General features: G+C 48.8%; 1 protein-coding gene and 1 long non-coding RNA gene across 3 annotated transcripts in view; one reads left to right on the forward strand and one right to left on the reverse strand.

Annotated features, from left to right (window-relative positions):
• Positions 1 to 22,239, reverse strand: part of LOC104002919 (uncharacterized) — a 152,464-nt gene that overhangs the window by 60,177 nt on the left and 70,048 nt on the right. For both annotated transcript variants that reach the window (XR_010153274.1, XR_010153275.1), the window contains exon 3: positions 19,665 to 19,774. This is a non-coding gene — a long non-coding RNA (uncharacterized LOC104002919). The remainder of the gene's footprint in view (positions 1 to 19,664; positions 19,775 to 22,239) is intronic.
• On the forward strand, positions 18,117 to 18,541 carry TMEM238L (transmembrane protein 238 like). The gene has a single exon (XM_054671049.2). It carries the CDS (start codon positions 18,209 to 18,211, stop codon positions 18,446 to 18,448), a length of 240 nt encoding a protein of 79 aa, XP_054527024.1. The 5' UTR covers positions 18,117 to 18,208; the 3' UTR covers positions 18,449 to 18,541.

Below are 22,239 nucleotides of genomic sequence, written 5' to 3' on the forward strand. Positions count from 1 at the left end.
AAGGCAGGCAGCTGCTCCAGGGTCAGCCTATCAATGTCCCCAGTAACTGACAAGAGCAGGCACAAGGAGCAGGTGCAGTTCAGCTCCCCAGGTCTCCTTTCTTCTAAGCCCCTTCTCCTCGTCTCCTGTGCTGGCCTCCTCTGCCCCTCCAGCCTTTTAATCCTGACTCTCTTACACTTGGCTTCCCACCAAACTCACTGTGGCCTTGACTTTCTGCTTGCACTAGCTGGCTCAATCCATAAAGGAAATAAGAAAGCAACTGGTGGTATGTCTGGGTAGAGCAAAGGATATTTTATTCCTCCTTCAATTCCTGCAACATTGCCAGAGTCATGACCCCCCACCCTTCTTGACCCTCATACCCATCTCCTCACTATCTCCTGCACTCGAAGATCAGAGGGCACCAGAAAACCAAAACCCAGAGCTCCAAACATGTCTGATATTAAATGTGGGCAAGGAAACTACCCAGGGGGTGTACCTGGGGATGCTGCTGGGTGGCAACAACCCTGTGCCATGGGGGTTTGGAGGGTGGGGTTGGGGAGGGGAGGACAGAAGAAGGAGGGGTGATCAGAGGCGATTGGCAAGGAGGCATTCTGGGGTGGTGTCTGAAGAGCAGAGGAATGAAATGATGACTGTTTATTGGGTGTTCACTACATGCCTGAAGCTGATCTAAGCACTTTATTCATTGACTCATTCAATCCTTTCCAAAATCCTGTCCTGAAATACTGTTACCATCATCCTCACTTTACAGGTGAGATAAGTAATGCACAGGGACATCAAGCTAGGACAGCATGATTGAAACCCAGCTGGTCTAGTTGCAGAGGCCATGCCCATACCCTCCACCTCCACACAGCTCTCTAAAGGCCTCTAAGGAGCAGCAGAAGGCACCAGCATCAACAAGGTGGGGAAAGCGGAAAGGGAGCTGAGGTCACCAGACAGGCTGGGAGGGCACACCAGGCAGGGGCCCAGGACGGGGGTAAAATTCCTGGCCAGGAGCCCAGAAGGGAAGACAAAAGGAGCCACCAGCCAGGAAGAAGCCCGCATTCTGAGCACCTCCTCTGTGCCAGACCCCGTGCTGGGGGCTTTCACACAGTTTAGTTTGTTCTTTTTCTCCCCTGTATGCAAACCTTTGTAGCACCTTTCCCAGTTAAGTAAATGGGGCTTAGAAAAGTAAGTTACATGCCCCAGGTCTCAGCCTATAAGCACCAGTCAGAGGCGTAAGCCCACGGCTACCTCCAGAGCTCATATGCTCTCATATCCTGAGCTCCAGGCCATAAGCATGAGGTTCCATTCTATGGGCATGGTCAGGGGCAGGAATGGGGGCTCCAATCACCACACTGTCAAAGCAAGGTGGCCTTGGTACATACAGCCTTTGTTCCAGGGGCCAGGCTCACTTACTGAGCAGCAGGAGGATTCAGGACCTGCTGACACAGGTTATGTTCACATTGCATCACATTATAGGCCAAGTTCATAACCCCTCATAAGGCTAAGACCACCTCCCACAGGGAGTGCCTAGAAGCAAAGGGGCAATCAAGATCCAATACCATGCTGGGCGTGGAGGCTCACACCTGTAATCCCAGCACTGTGGGATGCCAAGGCAGGCAGATCCCTCGAGGTCAGGCATTCAAGACCAGCCTGGCCAACATGGTGAAACCCCATCTCTACCAAAAATACAAAAATTAGCAGGGCGTGGTAGCAAGCACCTGTAATCCCAGCTACTTGGGAGGCTGAAGCAGGAGAATCGCTTGACCCCTGGAGGCAGAGCCTGCAGTGAGCCAAGATGGTGCCACTGCACTCCAGCCTGGGCAACAGATGGAGACTCCATCTCAAAAAATAAAAAATAAAAAAGACCAAATACCACTTCTCCAGAGAAGAGCTGCTGAGCACCTGGTCCTCCCACAGGCAGAGGTGCTTTAGGGGCCACTTGCTCTGTTCCTTCATTCTCAAAAGACCCTCCCTCTATCTCTCAAGACTAGAGAGGAGTCACTGAAGGACCTTGGGCTTGGTCACTGAAGGGCCTTGACCCTACTACACCAGCTCCTGGAAAGAAGCCCTGCCCCGCAGAAACCCAGGCAGACAATTGCCCTCCCAGGTCCTACCTTCATTCCCATCCCCAGAGCCCTGAGCCTGTGCTCCTAGCACCTGCAAGGAGGTCCAGTTGCTATTGGCCGTTTCCTCCTATCCAGACCTGCACAGAGCTTCAGGCACTCCACCAGCCCAGCTGAGCCCTGGCTCTGTGCAGTCAGCTTCCCCTGGTCTCCATGTGGAGGGGGGGTGGGGGGGGGTCCTCTATGGCTAAGGGACAGTGCTCACGTCTGTGGACTACAGGTGCAGGAAAGAGAGATTGCAGGCCTTCTCCAAGTCCAGGTCTCCTATTCCAAAGAGAACGAAGTTTAGGTAAAGGTCACCTCCAAACTAAGACCATCTCCCACTGCACAGCAGGGCTCTCTGGCAAAACCACCAAAGTGACTGCAAAGAGGAGGGGGAGTGATGGCCAGTGGCCCCTCTGATAATCATGCAGACCATGTTGGGCTCTTTTTCAATCAATAAAGGAATGTAAGCATCAATCATGGTCCTTTTCCTGTGGGGTTGCATGGGAGGAAGACCTGAAAGAGAAGGGAAGCAGATTCTATTCAGGCAGCCTTTGCCCATCTCATTCCCTAGGGCCTGGGGACCTTCCCTTCCTCTGATCCCTTTCTCAGACATGGTCTCTGATCCCTCCCTCAAGAGTAGCTGTTAGCCTAGCATTTCAAGGCCCCGAGTACCTGCCATGCACCAGACATCAAAACTGGAGATGCTGTGAGAAAGATGAGCTCTCATCTCAGAAAGCAATCAGGAGAGTCCCCAGAGGACAGAAGCAAGGAGATCATCAGTTAGGATGGAGACAGAGGGAGGACAGAATGCACAGAGGGTGTGTGCCCAAGTCATTCTGGCCCCAGGCTGCCTTTCCAGCTCTCTAGAATGGAGATATGATAGGTGTTCACGTAGGGGTGGGAGGTGAGAGGAAAGGAATGGGGAGATGGAGGGGGAGGGGGACTGGGAGCTGCCTATGGGTTAGTAGGAGAACCCCAGCCTATAAAAAGCAATGCCCTTTTGATTCTATTCACACCTCTATTTCACGGTCTTGCTTTTTGCTGTTTGCTTGGAAACCTGTCCATCATAGCCTTCGATTGTGTTGTGCAGCTGTCATGTCTAAGGAAGGCACTTAGGGGGATCAGTGTCTCCCCACATGTCCCCATCTGGCTACACTTCTGTCCTGAGACCCAGCCATCAAAGAAACAGCAGTGCAATTTTTTCCCTTTCCTGGAATGTTGGTCTCCCGGAAGATTCTTCCCTAGATTCCGTCTCTTCCTCATTCTAAATAATTATCTGAATGATTTTGTCCATGACAATGGCTTCAGTTATTCTCTGCGTGTTGGTGACTTTGCAAAACATGCATCTAAATGCCTACTGAATATACAGTGTTAGCCTCCTATTGTGATTATAAAATAAAAAGGAACACCATAACTTTAGTAGCTTAAACCAACAAAAATTTATTTCTCACAGTTCTGGAGGTGAGTAGTCCAACATGGATCTCACAGGGCTAAAGCCCAGGTGCAGGCAGGGTTGTGTCCTTCTGGAGTCTCTAGGGGAGAATCTGTTCCTTGCTTTTTTCAGCTTCTGGAGGCCGCCTGCAGTCCCTGGTTTGAGACCCCTTCCATCTTCGTAGCCAATGTCCACAGAAGACGGCTGGTGTTCTTATGTCATCACAGCTTTTCTCCAGCCCTCCTGCCTCCGTCTTTCATTTATAAGGACCCCTATGTGATGCTGTATATTGGGCACTTATATTGAGACCTTACATTGGGCCCTCCTGGATGGCCCAGGATAATCCCCCAATCTCAAAATCCTTTTATGAGTCTGCTCAGGCTGCCATAACAAAGTGCCACGACTGGATGGCTTAAACACCAGAAATCTGTTTTCTCACAGTTCTGGGGGCCAGAAGTCTGAGAGCAAGGTGTCAGCAGGTTTGGTTTCTTCTGAGGGCTCTCTGTTTGGCTTGCAGATGGCCGTCTTCTCCCTGTGTGTCCATGTGGTCCTTTCTCAGTATGTGTCTGTTCCCTAATCTCATCTTCTTACAGGGACACCAGGCAGATTTGATTAGGGCCCACCCTCATGACAACATTAACCTAATGACCTCTTTAAACACTCTGTCTCCAAATACAGTCCAATTCTGAGGTGCTGGGGATTCAAATTTTAATATAAGAATTTGGGGGCAACGCAGTTCAGCCCATAACACCCCTTAATCACAACTCAAAGTCCCTTTTGCCATGTATGGTAACCTACTCATAAATTCCAGGGACCTGGATTTGGACATCTTTAGGGGGCCATTGTTCTGCCTACAACAAAAACCTTCACCTTAATGCCTCCAGCAGCGTATACTCGACCTGCCTCAGACTGAATTCCTCCTCTTCCTTCTTCTGTGTCGCCTGTCTCAGGAAACAACACCACCATTCAGTACCATTTAGCCAATTGCCCAAGCCAGAAATCTGGTTTTCTGGAGGAAATGTCAGAGACAACTACTTGCCTGTTGAATATCCTTTTCCCCCATCTTCTTTGGTAATAAAACCTCTAGTTTTTTTGAAGGCAGCAATATGCCCGGCTAAAGTATGATCCTTCCTAGATTCCCCAGCCTCCCTCATGACAGCAGTTGACCAATGAGATGTGTCTGGAAATCCTTAGTTGGAGGCCAAAAAAGCTCTCCGTCTGCCACAAGCTCTTCACCTGCCGGATGCTGCTGTCCCTTCACCCTTGCTTCTTTGGATGCAGACCCAATGGCTGGAGCTGCAGCTGCCATCCTGGGACCACTAACTGACCTTGAGAATAAAAGCCATTGTCAAGGAGGGTAGAGCAGAAAGTTATAAGATGCCTGTGACCTTCAAGACATCCAGGGAGCAACTGCACTGCCCAACCCCAGGCTACTCTTACAGAAGATAAACATAAAATTTTATCTTATTTAAGTCACCATTATTTTTGGTCCATTACTTGCAGCCAACTGCAATTCCTACTTAGGTGACATGACTGGGAGAAGTTATTTTCTTCTTCTGAGTTTTGAATATGATCTGATTAGGTCCTGAACTGATATACTTAGAGCAAAGACTCTCATAAGTAAGTTCTGAATCAATGACATTTTATATTTGGCTGTCATCTATTTCAAAGCATTCCTCCAGTCTCTAAGGAAAGAGAAAATAGAGAAAAAAGTCAAAGCATCATGACTTTGATGGTTCCTGTCCTCTTCCCCTCCTATCTCTGAGGCTGCAGGAACTTTCTCACACTAGACACCCAGGTGGTGGACAGGGAAGAGTGGGGTTCACACAGGGCACCCAGCTTTCTCAGTGGCCTCTCAGGCTGGCCCACCCCTTCTAAGAGCTGAGGCAGGGGTGGGTGAAAGAGGGTGGTGAGGTGGAATTGTATTGGAGGAGACACCGCTCTCTCTCTCTCTTCCAGGTCTCAATCTCTGCAGTTGTCAAAATTAAGATTACCTAACCTTACCGAATATACAGCATCATGTATGTTTAAGAGTTGACTCTGGGCCAGGCGTGGTGGCTTACACCTGTAATCCCAGCACTTTGGGAGGCCGAGGCTGGTGGATCATGAGGTCAGGAGATTGACACCATCCTGGCCAACATGGTGAAACCCCATCTCTACTAAAAATACAAAAATTAGCTGGGTGTGGTGGTGTGCACCTGTAATCCCAGCTACTCGGGAGGCTGAGGCAGGAGAATCACTTGAACCTGGGAGGCAGAGGTTGCAGTGAGCTGAGATCACACCACCGCACTCCAGCCTGGGCAACAGAGTGAGACTCTGCCTCAAAAAAATAAAAAGAGTCGACTCTGGAGGCGGCCCACCAGGTCTCACACCCACTCTGGGCTTCCCAGCTGTTTGACCCTGAGTAACTTACTACAACCTGGAAGAGGGCCCTCACCAAACTCCAGCCAAGCTGGCTCCCTGATCTTGAACTTCCAGCCTCCAGAAATGTGAGAAATAGATGACTGTTGCCCATAATATAAGCCACTCAGTCCATAGCACTTTGTAACAGCAGCCTGAACTAACTAAAACAGTAGGCATTCAGTAAAATGCAGATATTGTTATTATCTTTGTCACAAGAAGAGAGAATTTCAGGCTACAACCATAATACAAGAATTCCCAAATCATCGATAAAAATAGCTTTACATTTGAACATGTAAAACCATATATAGATTCTTTCGGGTAGGACATAGATATCTGATTTCAAACAAAGGCTACAACATTTTGGCAACCAAGTGCAGGGTCTTACCCGTAACATTACTGTGATTATTAGAGATCCTCTTAAGACCCAGACTAATTTGCACGTGCACATTTTTACTTAGAATTTTGCTCAGAATCCAAGTAAGAACCTCACAAAAGTCAGGTAAGAACTTCAAGTAAATAATTCTGGGAGCAATTGCCAAACTCCCCTGGTGCCTATGCACGGGCAAGAGGGAAGAAGAGGCCAGTGGAACGTGCCTGCAGGAATTGCCATCCCTCAGGGGAGAGGGCGTGGCTGCTTTCTGGGACAGGCAGGGAAACCAGACTAGCAACTGGCACCAGGCATGACCCATGGTCAAGGCCAGAGCAGCTGCTTTCAGGTTCACCCCAACAAACAGATGAAAGGGAGCGGGACTGGCCCCTGGGAGAGCCTGTGTGTGTGAGAAGAGACAGGCCAAGGTAGGCGTGGGTGGAGCCCACGTGAGCTGCTGGAGAATGAGGAGTGGCTGCTCAGTCTGGAGGAGGAAGGGGTGGCCAGGGCTTGAGGCTGATGCCGATGTAAGAAAGGCATGGGATGGCTTACAAAGCTTTCTCCCATAAAGCCTCTGAAAGACCACACTGTTCCATTCATCCACTCAGTGAGTAGCTATGGAGCACCGGAGCACACAGCCTCAGTGCTGAGCTGGGCCCTGGGGAGAGGAAGGGTGTGAACAAAACAGACAAAAGTTCCTGCATTCTAGAACTTTCCCCTGCCAGGAGCAGACAGGCCACAAACAAGGACACCATCAAATGAGGAAGATGCTGTCGGAGAGTGATGAGGACTGTGAAGCCGAGAAACTGGGTGAAGGAGAGAGACGAGCAGGGGCTACTTAAGATTCTGGCTGTAGGAGGCCTCTCTGGAGAGGGAGCATTTGTGCTCAGACCTGAATGAAGAGGAGGCAGCCACGTGAAGATCTCGGATAGAACATTCCAGAAGAGGGAAGGGGAAAACAAGGGCAGAGCGGCTCCCTGCAGAGAGAAGGCAAGCAGTGTGAGTTGGAGACCACGTCTCACCTCTTTCTACCTCCCCTCTCTCCTCTCCACGCTGCCGGATGAGCCTTGTCGGTCCACCATGTTGGTCTGACTCACAGCCCTGTTGGGTGATGCCTCTCATTTGGTTGTTCTTCCCAATCTCTTTGGTTCACATGGCTGAAGGGTGTTCTGTTTTGTTTTTTTCTAATTTCTTATGATGTCTAGTAGCTTTTAAATCAAGTTTGGAAATCAAAATACAGTGAAGTTGTAGTTCTACAAAATGAATAAATTCTAGAAATATGCTGTACAGCACGGTGTATTGTGTGCTTAAAACTTTATTAAGAGGGTAGATATGACGATAAGTGTCTCAGGAGGCACCATTAGCACCCAGCTTTGCAAAACAGAAAGCTGGTAGTCCACAATAACCCCTTCCCTTTCCCTCATCCCACATTGCATCCACCACGGAGTTCTGTTGACTTCACTCCCCTGCAGGCTCTCAAATTGATCCACCTCTGTGGAAAGAGAGGTGTCTTTACTGTCCTCACCTTCCTCCTATCAGCTCAGCTGCAACTGTGCTTGCTGTTTGCCACACTCCCCTCTGATCTTAGCCCCTTCCAATCTGTTCTCTGTACAGCAGCCTCCTTAAAAAAATATGGATTGCTTGGGTGGGTTCCAAGTCTTTGCTATTGTAAATAGTGCTGCAATAAACATATGTGTGCATGTGTCTTTATAGTAGAATGATTTATAATCCTTTGGGTGTATACTCAGTAATGGGATTTCTGGGTCAAATGTATCCCGGAACTTAAAGTAAAATTTAAAAAAAAAATTTTTTTTTGAGATGGAATCTTGCTCTGTCACCCAGGCTGGAGTGCAGTGGCGCGATCTCAGCTCACCACAACCTCTGCCTCCCGGGTTCAAGCGGTTCTCCTGCCTCAGCCACCCGAGTAGCTGGGATTACAGGCACGCACCACCACGCCTGGCTAGTTTTTGTATTTTTAGTAGAGACGGGGTTTCACCATGTTGGTCAGGCTGGTCTTGATCTCCTGACCTCTTGATCTGCCCGCCTCGGCCTCCAAAAGTGCTGGGATTACAGGCATGAGCCATTGCGCCTAGCCAAATAAAAATTTTTTAAAAAAATTTAAAAAATAAAAAATAAAATAGGGATCACATCCCCTACTGATTAAAACTCTCCAACAGCTTCCCAACACTCCTAGAAGAAAGATGTTAGCACGATTCTTTGCCCCTTCCTCCTCTCTGTCCCAGCCACACGGCAGGGCCATCTACCACCATCAGTGCTTTCATACACTCCTGCCTTACCTGGGAGCCTCTTCACACCCCTTTCCCTGGCCTCACCTGCCCATCCTTTGAATCTCAGTTCCAACAGCAGAGCCTCAGGGAAGCCTTGGTCAGTGCCCTCTTTATCACATTCTCATAGATCATGGTCCTTCACCTCTGACTGCTGATCTCTCATCTCTGTCATATTTACATGTTAATTTACATGATTAGTTCATGTCTGCTTTTCCACTGTCTTTCCTCTTTCTTCCTTCTCTCCATTTTTTTTTTTTTTTTTTTTTTTGAGACGGAGTCTTGCTCTGTCACCCAGGCTGGAGTGCAGTGGCGTGATCTCAGCTCACTGCAAGCTCCGCCTCCCGGGTTCACGCCATTCTCCTGCCTCAGCCTCCCAAGTAGCTGGGACTACAGGTGGCTCCCACCACGTCTGGCTAATTTTTTGTATTTTTGAGTTGAGACGGGGTTTCACCATGTTAGCCAGGATGGTCTCGATCTCCTGACCTCATGATCTGCCCGCCTCAGCCTCCCAAAGCCTCTCCCCACTTTAAGCTCCCTGAAGGCAGGCGCCATATTCCTCTTGCTCGCTTATACCTGGCTTTGCACATCTTTAAAGACATCTTGGCAGCTTAGGAGTGCTGGACCCCAGCTCCAGTAGGAGGTCATGGCTAGAGAGGCAGTTAGGCCTGAAGCTCTGGCTCTGAAGCTCTGGGTGGAGCTGCCTGGGCAGGGCCTCTGGAACTTGGCACTGGGCCTGGCTGCGGGAGGAAGGGGGTGACAGCCAAGACCTCTGGCAGCTTAACCCTGGAACTTTGCAAGTAGGCTTTGCACCTGATTGCTCCTGGGGCAATCCAGCGATGCCAGAAAATGGTGACAGAAAGATCGGCTTTAACGCCTAACCCAGCTGCTCTCGTGGTGGTGATGCCTCAGGATTTCCATCTCAACACCTTGTACAATGTGCCCAGCAATGAACTTGGAGCTGAGTGTCAGCAGAAACAGGCAGCAAAAATAAACTGGTGTGGAAGGGACCCACATCCACAGTAGACCACTGAAGCGCTGGATTCCCCGGCATCATGGGACTTCAAGGTATTATCGTGGAAGCAATTTGCTTTGATGGGAGGTAGCTGGGAGACTACCTCCCCAGAAATGGGAGGAAGGAAGAGAGGAACAACACAGAGGCACTTTGAGTAGAGCTGAGTAGAGTTGGGGAGATTTGGCGAAGCAGCCTCAGCTTTTCCAATAAACTGGGAATGTCCCAGGAATTATAAAGAATGCATCTATTCAGTGAACACCAGGTGCTGGGCTACCAAGGAGAAGGCAGGGATGCTTGTACTGAAAGGGATGCCCAGCCTCATGAGGGGGGCAGAAAACTAAACAAACTACTTGAATCAATGTAACGAGGACTAGTATAAAAGTAAATAGGAATCCAGTTTTCACTTTAGGATAAGATAACTATTATCAAGAAAACCGAAAACAACCAATTTTGGTGAGGATATAAAGAGACTAGAACCCTCCTAGATCACTGATGGGATTGTAAAATGGTGCAGCCACTGTGGAAAGTGAATGGGATCCTCACATGAGAATGGGTTCCTCCAAAAATTAAACATAGGCTGGGCACGGTGGCTCACGCCTCGAATCCCAGAACTTTGGGAGGCCGAGGCAGGCAGATCACCTGAGGTCAGGAGTTCAAGACCAGCCTAGCTAACATGGTGAAACCCTGTCTCTACTAAAAATACAAAAATTAGCTGGGCCTGGTGGCGCACACCTGTGATCCCAGCTACTCAGGAGGCTGAGGCAGGAGAATCACTTGAACCCAGGCGGCAGAAGTTGCAGTGAACCGAGATAGCACCAGTGCACTCCAGCCTGGGAAACAGAGCGAGAGTCCGCCTCAAAAAAAAAAAAAAAATTAAACATAGAATTACCATATGATCCAGCAATTCTACTTCTGGGTATATACACTCATACCAAAAGGAATCAAAAGCTCGGATTCAAATGGATATTTTTATACCCATGGTTATAGCAGCATCATTCACAATAGCCAAGAGGTGGAAGCAACCCTAGTGTCCATCCACAGGTGAATGGATACATAAAATGTGGTAAATACACGCAATGGAGCGTTATTTAGCCTTAAAAGGAAGAACATTCTGACACATGCTACAACATGGATGAACCTTGAGGACTCTATGCTAAGAAAAAGAAGCCAGTTACCAAAGGACAAGTATAGTATGATTTCATTTACATGAGGTAGGTAGAGTAGTCAAACTCATAGAGACAGAAAGCAGAATGGTGGTTGCAGGGGCTTATGGGAAGGCAGTCTGGGGGGTTAGTATGTAATGCGCACAGAGCTTCATTTCAGGACAATAAAAATGTTCTGGAGGTGGATGGTGGTGATAGTGGCACAATGCGAATGCACTTAATGCCACTGAACTGTACACTTAAAAATGGTTAAGGCAGCAAATTGTTAGTCACATACATTTTCTACAATGAAAATAAATAATTTTTAATTAAAAACTTAATTAAAGGCCAGGCACAGTGGCTCATGCCTTAATCTCAGCACTTTAGGAGGCCGAGGCAGGTGACTCAACTGAAGTCGGGTGTTTGAGACCAGCCTGACCAATATGGTGAAATCCTATCTCTACTAAAAATACAAAAATTAGCCAGGTGTGGTGGCGTGTGCCTGTAATCCCAGCTACTCGGGAGGCTGAGGCAGGAGAATCTCTTGAACCCAAGAGGCGGAGGTTGCAGTGAGCCAAGATCGTGCTACTGCACTCCAGCCTGGCCTGGGCAATAGAGTGAGACTCTGTCTCAAAAAAAAAAATTAATTAAATGGGAATAAGAAAGAAACTAACTTGATTATCTGAGGATTTGGGAAACAACTGACACAAGGGTGGGGAACAGGAAAGGGAGAAGAGTGGTATTTGTATTTAATGCCCATTAGACGACAAGACCAGGTTCTAATTGCAACTCTGTTACCTACTTGCTGGCTGAACCTAGGCAACTCTCTTAATGGCTTTCAACTCTGGAAGAGGAACAGGGCTGCAGGGAGGACAAGGAGATGCTGGATGTAGATTGATGTCCATTGTACATAAAGTGCAACACAAATGCATGGAAATACTATTATTATCTGCTGAAAGGGGGCGAGGTTACCAACCTGCAGAGAAGGAAGGTGATGAGCAGCAAGGAGGTGGTGATGGGAGGATGCTTTTGAGATGTGGACAGGAGTCATGAAGGTTTAGGTCAGCCCAGTGGGGAATAAGATAGGAAAACCAGAAAAGAGGGCTAGAGTTTCCTGAGCTGGAGGGAGGGTCCTCGAGCATGGATTACAGAGGTCCAGGCAGCGCACTTTGGGGAATTCTTATAAGAGCCTGTGGTAGCCTAACAGAAGAGGAATGAAGAGCTCTGAAAATTGTCAGGGGTCACTAAGATAAGAGCGAATACATTTCTGAAAATACTGACCCTAAGTCCCACACTGAGAAAAAGGAGGAGTAAATGAAGATTGATTGGGGAGCATTGATCAGGGTCAACATTTTTCCAGATTCTGGCACTATATCCCTGGCAGTATGGGAAGGGATTTCAGTTGGCACACAGGCTCACATTTAAAGGCATAGCCATTTCAATTTTCATTCAATCTTTCCTATGACTTCCAGGACAAAGCCACTGGTTGGTGCTATTATGTTTTATGTACCTCTCTAAACTTTGTGAATCTTGGGTCTTTATTTGAGAAAGAGAGCGATTTCAGTAGGCAACAATGTCTAGTTTGGAAATCAGCAAATCTGACCTGCTGCCTGGTTTTGTAAATAAAGGTGTTTTGTTTTGTTTGGTTTGGTTTTGTTGGAGATGGAGTCTCCGTCTGTCATCCAGGCTGTAGTGCAGTGGTGCGATCTCGGCTTATTGCAACCTCCACCTCCCTGGTTCAAGCGATTCTCCTGCCTCAGCCTCTTGAATAGCTGGGACTACAGGCATGGGCAACCACACCCAGTTATTTTTTGTATTTTTAGTAGACAAGGTTTCACCATGTTGGACAGGCTGGTTTCAAACTCCTGACCTCAGGTGATCTGCCCACCTCAGCCTCCCAAAGTGCTGGGATTACAGCAAAGTTTTATTGGAATGCAGCCACACTCATTCATTTACATATCATCTCTAGCTCTTTCACTATGCAGTAGTCTATTTTCATACTGCTATAAAGACATACCCAAGCTGGGTAATTTATAAAGGAAAGAGGTTTAATTGACTCACAGCTCAGCATGGCTAGGGAGGCCTCAGGAAACTTACAATCATGGTGGAAGGGAAAGGGGAAGCAAGGCACCTTCTTCACCAGGCGTCAGGAAGGAGAAGTGCCCAGCAAAGGGGGATGAGCCCCTTAGATCTCGTGAGAACTCACTATCACAAGAACAGCATGGGGGAAACTACCCCAATGATCCAATTACCTCTACCTGGTCTCTCCCTTGACAGTTGGGGATAATGAGAATTATGTGGATTATAATTTGAGATGAGATTTGGGTCGGGACACAAAGCCAAACCATATCACACTACAATGGCAGTGTTGAATGGCTGTAACGGAGACCAACAAGATTGCCTGCAAAGCCCGAAACATTTACTATCTGGCCCAATACAGAAAAAGTTTGAGTACCCCTGGTCTGATTTAATTATAATTGTTTTGTGTTCAGTATATTTATTCCCAAGTACTTTCTGTCTAAGTCACACCAGTTTTTCACTGATGGTGACAATAACTGATTGCAGTTTTAACAAATCCATTTTTTTTTTTGAGATGGAGTCTTGCTCTGTCGCCCAAGCTGGAGTGCAGTGGCGCAATCTCGGCTCACTGCAAGCTCCGCATCCCAGGTTCACGCCATTCTCTTGCCTCAGCCTCCCGAGTAGCTGGGACTACAGGCACCTGCCACTATGCCCAGCTAATTTTTTTTTGTATTTTTTTAGTAGAGACAACAAATCCATTTTTAAAAATTAACAAAATAATATAATATTAACAAATGAATGTAATATTCTATAAGTAAGAGACACAAATTGCAGGGAATGGTACACTTAAACAATAAGTGCAGCTTGATAAACACTGGATTACGAGATTAGGGGGCGTTGAGGGATTTGAGGATGGTGAAGATAAAGAGCCACTTTGGTAGAGGTAAGGGATCTGAAAGATAAAATGGGTCTGGGAAGAGGAGTTCATGAAAATAAAGGATTTGTACCCATCGAAGAATGGTGAGACAGCACTGCACGTCCTAATAGATTTAGTGAGGGTAGTATGGGGAGGCCAAGGGCTGGGCAGCTGCTACCAAGTGAAGCCCAGGTTGGTAAAGGGGAGAAAATGATGGTGCCAGAGAGTCATGGATGGATGCCTTCCAATCTGGGGTTTTCCTTACATAAGCATCATGGCAGAAATGTAAAGATTCCCAGCGGCAACCACAACAATAACACTTGTCCCTGTTTACAGAGTGCGGGTTCTAAACACTTCACACCCATGCATTCACTTACGCCTCACAGTAATCCTGTGAGGAAATTGAGGCATAGAGAGGGTAAGTGACTTGCTCAAGGTCACACAGCAAGTGAGTGGCACAGCCAGGCACTCTACTAAGCTCTGCACCATGAAAAGGTAGGCAGACCTAATGAACAGGCCGGCATGGCTAGACCCGCCCAACATCTGAGCCTGCCACCCAGGATGTGACTGGGCCTTTGTCATTCATGGAGTCAGGTCTGGGATCTGTGACGCTGGGTCAGCTGAGCACCTGGCTAGTCCATCCTGGTGTCAGTTGCCTGCCCTTTAGGATCCAGGTCATGGAGAGGCTGTCATCTGGTGACATCACAGATGACAAATCATGATGACTTTGCCAAGGGAGTGACAAGGTCTCAGTTGCCGAGAAGAGGTGGAGCTGTGAGACAGCAGCAGAAAGACAAACCTCTCAGAGGCACAGGGGTGGCTGCAGCCCCAACAGCCCAGCAAAATCCCAGAAGGAGAGAGGCAGAGGGGCCCTCAGTGACCAAATTGGAAGTTGCAGGCCAGGGGCTAGGCATCCACCTGTGCCTTCCACACCATGTTATGGTTCAGAAAGCAAATGTCCAGAGGAGTGTAACAGATGCCTACTGTCTTATACTTCCCTGTTTTTGCAATTTTTTTCTGAAATTATTAAATTGCAATATAATCTGAAATTATACCATTCATGTGTTAATTATTTCCTCCACTCTTAGCATCTTATGTCTGTGATGTTAGGTCAAGATCAAGATCATACTTGATCTTGATCCTGCTGCCTGACCCAGAGTAGGTGCTAATAATATTGGTTCAATTTAAATTCCACTTCAGCTCAAACTTCAAAATGTGTAGGGGTCACTTAGGGTTACTCACTCATGGAGAATGAGCACCTTGGCTTGGTGAATAGAGGGGACAGCAGCCAGAACCCAAGCAGGGTGAGAAGACCCCACCTTCTCAGCCTCTCGCCCAGGGACACAGACATAGCCAACAGCAGCTCCGTGTCCCCAGGAGAGACAGGGAGGGGTTGAAGTAGTGCCTGCTGGCATGGAGGGCCACCTTCAATGGGGTGCTGACTTTGCAATTATGTTTTTTCTGAAAACTTGGCTTGAGAGTCTAAATTTTCTATCTATACTACAGCTAGAAATCAAAGGATGTCCAAATAAACAAACAAACCTTTTAGCTACTGCTATGGGCTGTGGTTGAATTCTGTCCTCCCAATTCATATGCTGAAATCCTAACCCCCAGTAACTCAGAATGGGACTTTATTTCAAAGTAGGATCTTTGCAGATCTAATTAGTTAGGATGAGTTCATACTGGAGCAAGATGGTGCTTCTTATAACAGGGGAGATGTGGACACAGACATGCGCACATGCGCACAGGGAGAACGCCATGTGAAGATAAAGGCGGAGAACAAAGTGGTACATCTACAAGGCAAGGAACGTCACAGATGGCCAGCAAACCACCCGGAGCTAGGGCCGAGGCCTGGACCCCATTCTCCCTCACAGCCCTCAAGGGAACCAACCCTGGAGACACCTTGATCTCAAGACTTCCAGGATCCAGAACTGGGAGATGATACATTTCTATTGTTCAAGCCACCCTGGCTGTGGTGCTTTGTTACAGCAGCCCTGGCAAAGCATGCAGCTATTTCCAGCTGTGGATCCAGCCTTGGCAAGTGAGGAAGTCACAAAGGATCTCCGTGAGAAGAAGAGGGTGGTGGTGTTCTTCTTGCTAATGGGGGTGCAGCAAACTGCTCTCTGATCACCTGCCCCTCGTCCACGCCTGCCTCCACCCAGGCAGTTTCTGGTTCCCACACTTGGAGCCACCCTCCTTACTCACTTTCATCTCCCTTCTTTTCTTTCTAGCCTGCCCCCCTCCAGGGCTCCAGACTCACCTGGCTTTGCATCAAACGTCCCAGTAGGTCTCTCCCAGCTGTGCAAATACCGAGGCTGCCTCAACACACAGAAGTGGTAACTTTGGGAAACAAGAGTAAGAAAGATACACAGGGGCAGAGGTGGAGGGGCACTTCACAGCCTGGCCAGTCACCTGGAATGGGGCCATGGTTAGCGATTTGCCAGAATGGCCAGGTATTAGGAGAGAGAACACAGACCACGGAACTGAGAGTATGATGTGGCCCAGTTAGATGGGACTACATTGACCAACCATGCCAGTTGACCCAGAAACAAAGGATTTTCCAGCATGCAGAAATTTTAGTGCTAAATTGTTGTCCATGGTGGACTAGAGCCACACACACAGGACTCTGCAAAGGGACCTGGGAACCTGTATATGGCTAGACAAGGACTCATTAGCCCGGCCCTGTGCAGACACAGCAGCAGTGCTTGTCCTGGCACTGGGAAGAGGCCATTACTGTCCATCAATAGTTTTTCCCAAGAGACTCTCTCCTACACGGGGAACAAAAAATTGAAAGAGTCATGGCTTCCCCAGCAATGCGAGGTGTTCCTGTAGGTACCTGGCCCCTTCCGAGGAACTAGTGGGACAGGAGGCAAGTACTGAGACGGAGATTGGCCTCAGCTACTTCCCACTTTGAGATGTCCAGAGTGTTCACCTGGCTTGGCTCAAGTCTCGTGGCGTTTCAGATCCTAAGAGCTATGGTTTAGGTCATCCCCTGCCACCTTCCCCAAAATATTTTCTGAAAGTTTCTTTCTCATCCTGGCTTATTTTACACATAGAAAAATGAAGGCCGGGCATAGTGGCTCACGCCTGTAATCCCAGCACTTTGGGAGGCGGAGGCGGGCGGATCACCTGAGGTCAGAGTACGAGACCAGCCTGGCCAAGTAGAGTTTGAAACCCCATCTCTAATACAAATACAAAAATTAGCCAGGCATGGTCGTGGGCACCTGTAATCCCAGCTATTCCAGAGGCTGAGGTGGGAAAATTGCTTGAACTTGGGAGGCAGAAGTTGCAGTGAGCCAAGATCGCACCATTGCACTCCAGCCTGGGCAACAAGAATGAAACTCTGTCTCAAAAAAAAAAGGAAATCAGATCCACCTACTTATTCTCACCCTCTGGGGAAGGCAAAAGTGAGAGTGGAAATTATTTTCTTCACTTATCTGGGGAAACTGAGGCCCAGAAAGGTTTGGTGCCCTGTTCTAGCCTCCCTGTGAATCAGGGACAGAGGGGTGGCTGTCTGCAGCCCTGCCGATGACTGCCGCTGCATTTTCCTCATTTGATGTTCACCCCCACACCCCCTGTGAGCGGCCACGGGGATAAGATCGTTCCCATCAATGTAGAAGGGACGCAGGCAGTGTCTGGAAGGGCTTACAGGGTCATCTATTATGAGAAAGAAAATGAACATAAAATGAGTTCATGTAGAAAACACAGAGGCAACAGGCCCCGGAAACATCCCTTGACTTTTGCCTGGGAATTGCCCTTTGGTCCACATAGAATCCACCGCAGGAAGAGGCCAGAAGCTTCTTCTCACCCTGTTGTCTTCTCTCTGTCCTCTCTGTCTTTTCCATCTCTACCCCTTTCCCGCCTTTATCCTTACTATCCATTATCCTAGGGAGCTCAGATCCTTCCGTCTGCAGAGTGAGGGCTCTACAAGAAGGCAAAACTTCTCTTGCTAACATGGACCAATTCTTACAGCAACGCTTCAAAATCGATTGATCTTACAAACTCTTGCCTATGTCCTTTACATAAAATCTTTTCCCCCAAGGAAGAGAGTGGGGCAGAGAGGTGAAGAGGAATGGAAACTCCACCACTCCACCCCGCTATACTAGATGAAGCAGCTGTGTCTCAGAAACAGGGCACTCAGGCTCTCTGGCTCCCAGGGATTAGAGAACAAGGCACAGAACAGCCCCTCCCCCAGAATCACAGGACCGCCAACTTGGCAGATGCATCCAAGGGCACCCTGACTCCTCTGCCATGTGGATTGTAGGTCCCTGCGATGAGCAGCCCAATTAACAGTGATGTCAGACTGTTTGGGTCCAGATCATTCCTGAGCCATGAAACAGTTAAGAAATATCCTGCCCCACTGGCTGCCGTGCTCATAAAGGTAGACCCACGTGTACTTCCCTGTGGCTCCAAGACGCGCCGGCTCGCTCATTTGCTCACACCCAGCAGGCAGAGAAGGCAGCAGCAGGCAGGACTGCCACCCTCCCATGCAAATCACCCCCGGGAGTGCAGCTGGGCTCCTCCCGCTCCTCCTGGGCAATGCTCCTGGGGAGTCTGTGGGGAAGATGCCATCCAGGGCGCTGTGCGCTCTTCCTCATCCTCGCCCTCCTGCTGGACGCGGTCGGCCTGGTCCTTTTGCTGCTGGGAATCTTGGCCCCCCTGAGTTCCTGGGACTTCTTCATCTACACAGGTGCCCTGATCCTGGCTTTCAGCCTACTGCTCTGGATCATCTGGTATTCCCTCAACATTGAGGTGTCTCCTGAAAAACTGGACCTGTAGTTTGGCCATGGGAAGAGGAGAAGAGACGCAGGTGCTGTATGCAGACATGTCTGTGAACCTGGGGCTCTTGGGCAGCAACACGTTGCAGCTTCCACCTAGCAAGCCACGCCGGGACCAGGTGAGTGCACACAAGACCTACCTGGCAGGGTGGCCAGAGAGGCTTGGACAAGCAAGGGCAAGACCAGGCCTCCTGAGGCTGCATAAGCAAATAGCCAGACACTGCACCCTGACTGGGGATCCTGTGGCCCTGGCCTCAGGTCCTGCTGGGGTGGCCAGCCAAGAGGACGTGGGGCAGGTGTTTTCTCCTCCGGGCCCTTTTCCTCGCAGAGGCTGGAAAGAGAGTCTCAACAGCCCCTTCCACCCCTGATATGCCACGAACGATCCTGGCTTCTGGGCACAATGGGAAGTTATCCCTTTACCTTGGAACTTGGGGACAAAAAGACCCCATCTGGGTTCTCTGTTGGGAAGAATCTCTGCTGGGGAGAAAAGTCTTTAGCACAGGAGAGGACGGAAAGTTCCCCAATGACTCTTGTGCCCTTGCATGCATGAAGGGGTGTGAACTGGGCCACGGTAAAAGCAAACAGAGCAGAACCACCCAGAACGGCCCCTCTCATTCACTTCCTCCCTGCACCTGCCCAGATGGGATACATGAAGTGGGGTAGGGACTACTCGCCTCCATGCCCACTCAGTGCACACACCTCCTCTCTCTGCAGTATTCCCACCCCACCCTCACTCACACTCACACGCAGCCAACACATGTGCCCAGCCAGTCTCCAAGACCCAGAAGTCAAGAAAGTTTGGCTTCATGGATTTCATCCGCTGAGTTGCATGTCACAGCTCAGTCTATCGCGTGCAACCAAAGAGGCAGAGAGTTGTAAGATTTTTTTCACATCAAGACAGAGTCCCAGAGATAGCGTGGTCTGGTCCTTACAACCCTGAATTAGAGATGGACAGCTGTCTCCAGGGGACTGAAGTCAGAGCCACGGTCCACTGGGCAGCCATACCCTCCTCCCCAGGTGGGCCCAACCTGCACACAGGTGTATCCAGGCACTCCCGTTTCTTACTCCCTTACCAGAAGTAAGAGCAAAGGTCGTTGCTGAGTTGAAAGAAGGAAATAATAATTGTGTCTTTTGTGGGGGATTACACCTGACTCTCAGAACTCAGAGAAAAGAGAAGCAAATTGAAGAGGTCTCAGTAGAGTAAGGTAAGCCCATACCTAGGAAATGATGTAGAAAGAGATGAGAAGTCAGTCCCACGCTGATCTTCAGCACTTGTTAGCTGGGTGTTTTTGGCCAGGTTGCACACTCTGAGCCTCAGGATTCTCATCTGTAAGATGAAGAGAATATATCCGGCCCTTATTGCTGCAAGGATCGAAAAGAGATAAGGCAGGGAAAGGCTGTACAATTGATGTGGTTCTTACACCAGATGTCAAGCATACAAAACACATAATCTGGGATGAGTTAACTGACCCAAAGTCCAAATGTGAAGTACCTTGGTGTCTCTCAAATTGGTAGTGATGGGGGTCAACTCACACTTTGCATCAGGAAACTTCAGAGCAAAAAGCGTCCCTGATTTGTGTGCTGGTACGTTGGAATGTGTCAGGCACTGTGCAAGACACTGGGGATAAGAAATGAGACACATGGACCAGGCACAGTGACTCATGCCTGTAATCCCAGCACTTTGGGAGGCCGAGGCGGGCAGATCACTTGAGGTCAGGAGTTCAAGACCAGCCTTGGCAACATGGTGAAACCCCATCTCCACCAAAAATACAAAAAATTAGCCATGCATGGTGATGCACACCTGTAATCCCAGCTATTCAGGAGGTTGAGGCAGAAGGATTGCTGGAGCCCAGGAGGCACAGGCTGCAGTGAGCAGAGATTGCACCACTGCATTCCAACCTGGGCGGCAGAGTGAGACCTGTCTCAATTAAAAAAAAAAAACAAACACACATGACGTGGGGGCTCTCCTCTCAGGGAGTTTACCATCAGGTGAGAAAGACAGACACTCACCAAAGATTCACACTTACAGAAGTACAATAACAAAGTCAGGTCTGCTCTAGGAAGGAGAGGAGCATCCTGCCACAAGAATATTCAATAGAGAAACTGACTCAGAAGATGGAGTCAGGGAAAGCTTCCTGGAGGAGGTGATGTTAGGCTGAATGCCAAAGGAAGAGTGGGAGGTGAATGGAAAGTCTTTCAGGGAGAGGCAATGGCTTGGGCAAAGGTCCTGGGATAACAGGAAATAAAAGACGACAGGGAGATTGAAGGGCAGAGAGCAAATGTCGGTGAGGGTTAGGGCTCTGTGGTAGACAGAGGCCAGATCTGGCAGGGCCTCGAGGGCCCTCTGAAGGATTTTGGTCATTACTTGAAGAACAATAAGAATCCACTGAGGGCTGGGCGCTGTGGCTCACACCTGTAATCCCAGCACTTTGGGAGGCCGAGGTGGGCGGATCATGAGGTCAGGAGATCAAGACCACAGTGAAACCCCGTCTCTACTAAAAATACAAAAAATTAGCCTGGCGCAGTGGCAGGCGCCTGTAATCCCAGCTACTTGGGAGGCTGAGGCAGGAGAATGGCGTGAACCTGGGAGGCGGAGCTTGCAGTGAGCCGAGATCGCACCACTGCACTCCAGCCTGGGTGACAGAGCGAGACTTCGTCTCAAAAAAAAAAAAAAACAGAAAAAAGGAATCCATTGAAGAGATATAAGCAGAGGTAGGGGCTTAACATAATTGGACCTGTGTTTCCAAGAGACCACCCCGGCCACAGTATAGATTATTATGGTTATGATTATTACCGGCTGAAACCCATTTGGGGAGCCAAGACAAGTACCCAAACAACACAGAGTCCCCAGTGTGAGGCTCCGTGCCCTGAACAGCCTTCCCTCATTGAACAGAAGTTCAATAGCCCGGCGTTGAAGAGCATGGGCCATACCTAGACTCTGGCTTGAATCCAGTTTTATTCCTTTCTAGCAACGTGACTTGGGGCAAGTTACTTCACCTCTCCGTGCCCCATTACTCCAAATATGTAAAATGGAGATGGTGCTAATAATAGCCACTACGTCATAAGGATGTTGCCCAGATTAGGTGGATTAATATTTGTTCAGCACTATGCAAGTGATGACTAAATAAAGCGTCAGTCACGATGCAGGTAGCCAGCACATTACAGAGGGTGAGGCCCTGATGCATTATGATCAGTTCTAATGGCAATGTACAACCTTAGGATTTTTCAGTAGATATGAGACTGAATGCTGCTCCAGAATGCTAGAGTTTTGTCCCGGTTCAAAGAAACTTTAGAAGTTTTAATATGTTCTTTATTGTATTCTTTACTGCATCTCCATCCCCTGACACATTTCAGGGATGGCCCAGAGTGACAGATTTGTGTGTGCTGAGTCCTGCTGTTCAGGACGTTGCTCACTTATGGGGCTGCCCAACCCTCCTCCACCCCATGGCCTTGGGCGAATCATTTTACTTCCCTTTAGAGTTAAAGATGTGGTTTCCGGCCAGGCGTGGTGGCTCACGCCTGTAATCCCAGCACTTTGGGAGGCTGAGGCGGGCGGATCACGAGGTCAGGAGATCGAAACCATCCTCGCTAACACGGTGAAACCCCGTCTCTACTAAAAATACACAAAAATTAGCCGGGCATGGTGGCGGGTGCCTGTAGTCCCAGCTACTTGGGAGGCTGAGGCAGGAGAATGGCGTGGACCCGGGAGGTGGAGCTTGCAGTGAGCCGAGATCGCGCCACGGCACTCCAGCCTGGGCGACAGAGCCAGACTCCGTCTCAAAAAAAAAAAAA

Source organism: Pan troglodytes, chromosome 19 (assembly GCF_028858775.2).
Source record: "Pan troglodytes isolate AG18354 chromosome 19, NHGRI_mPanTro3-v2.0_pri, whole genome shotgun sequence".
NCBI lineage: Eukaryota > Metazoa > Chordata > Mammalia > Primates > Hominidae > Pan > Pan troglodytes.

Excerpts from the sequence above, each read along its gene's own strand:
- TMEM238L (XM_054671049.2), top strand. The coding sequence starts at position 18,209 with ATGCTCCTGGGGAGTCTGTGGGGAAGATGCCATCCAGGGCGCTGTGCG.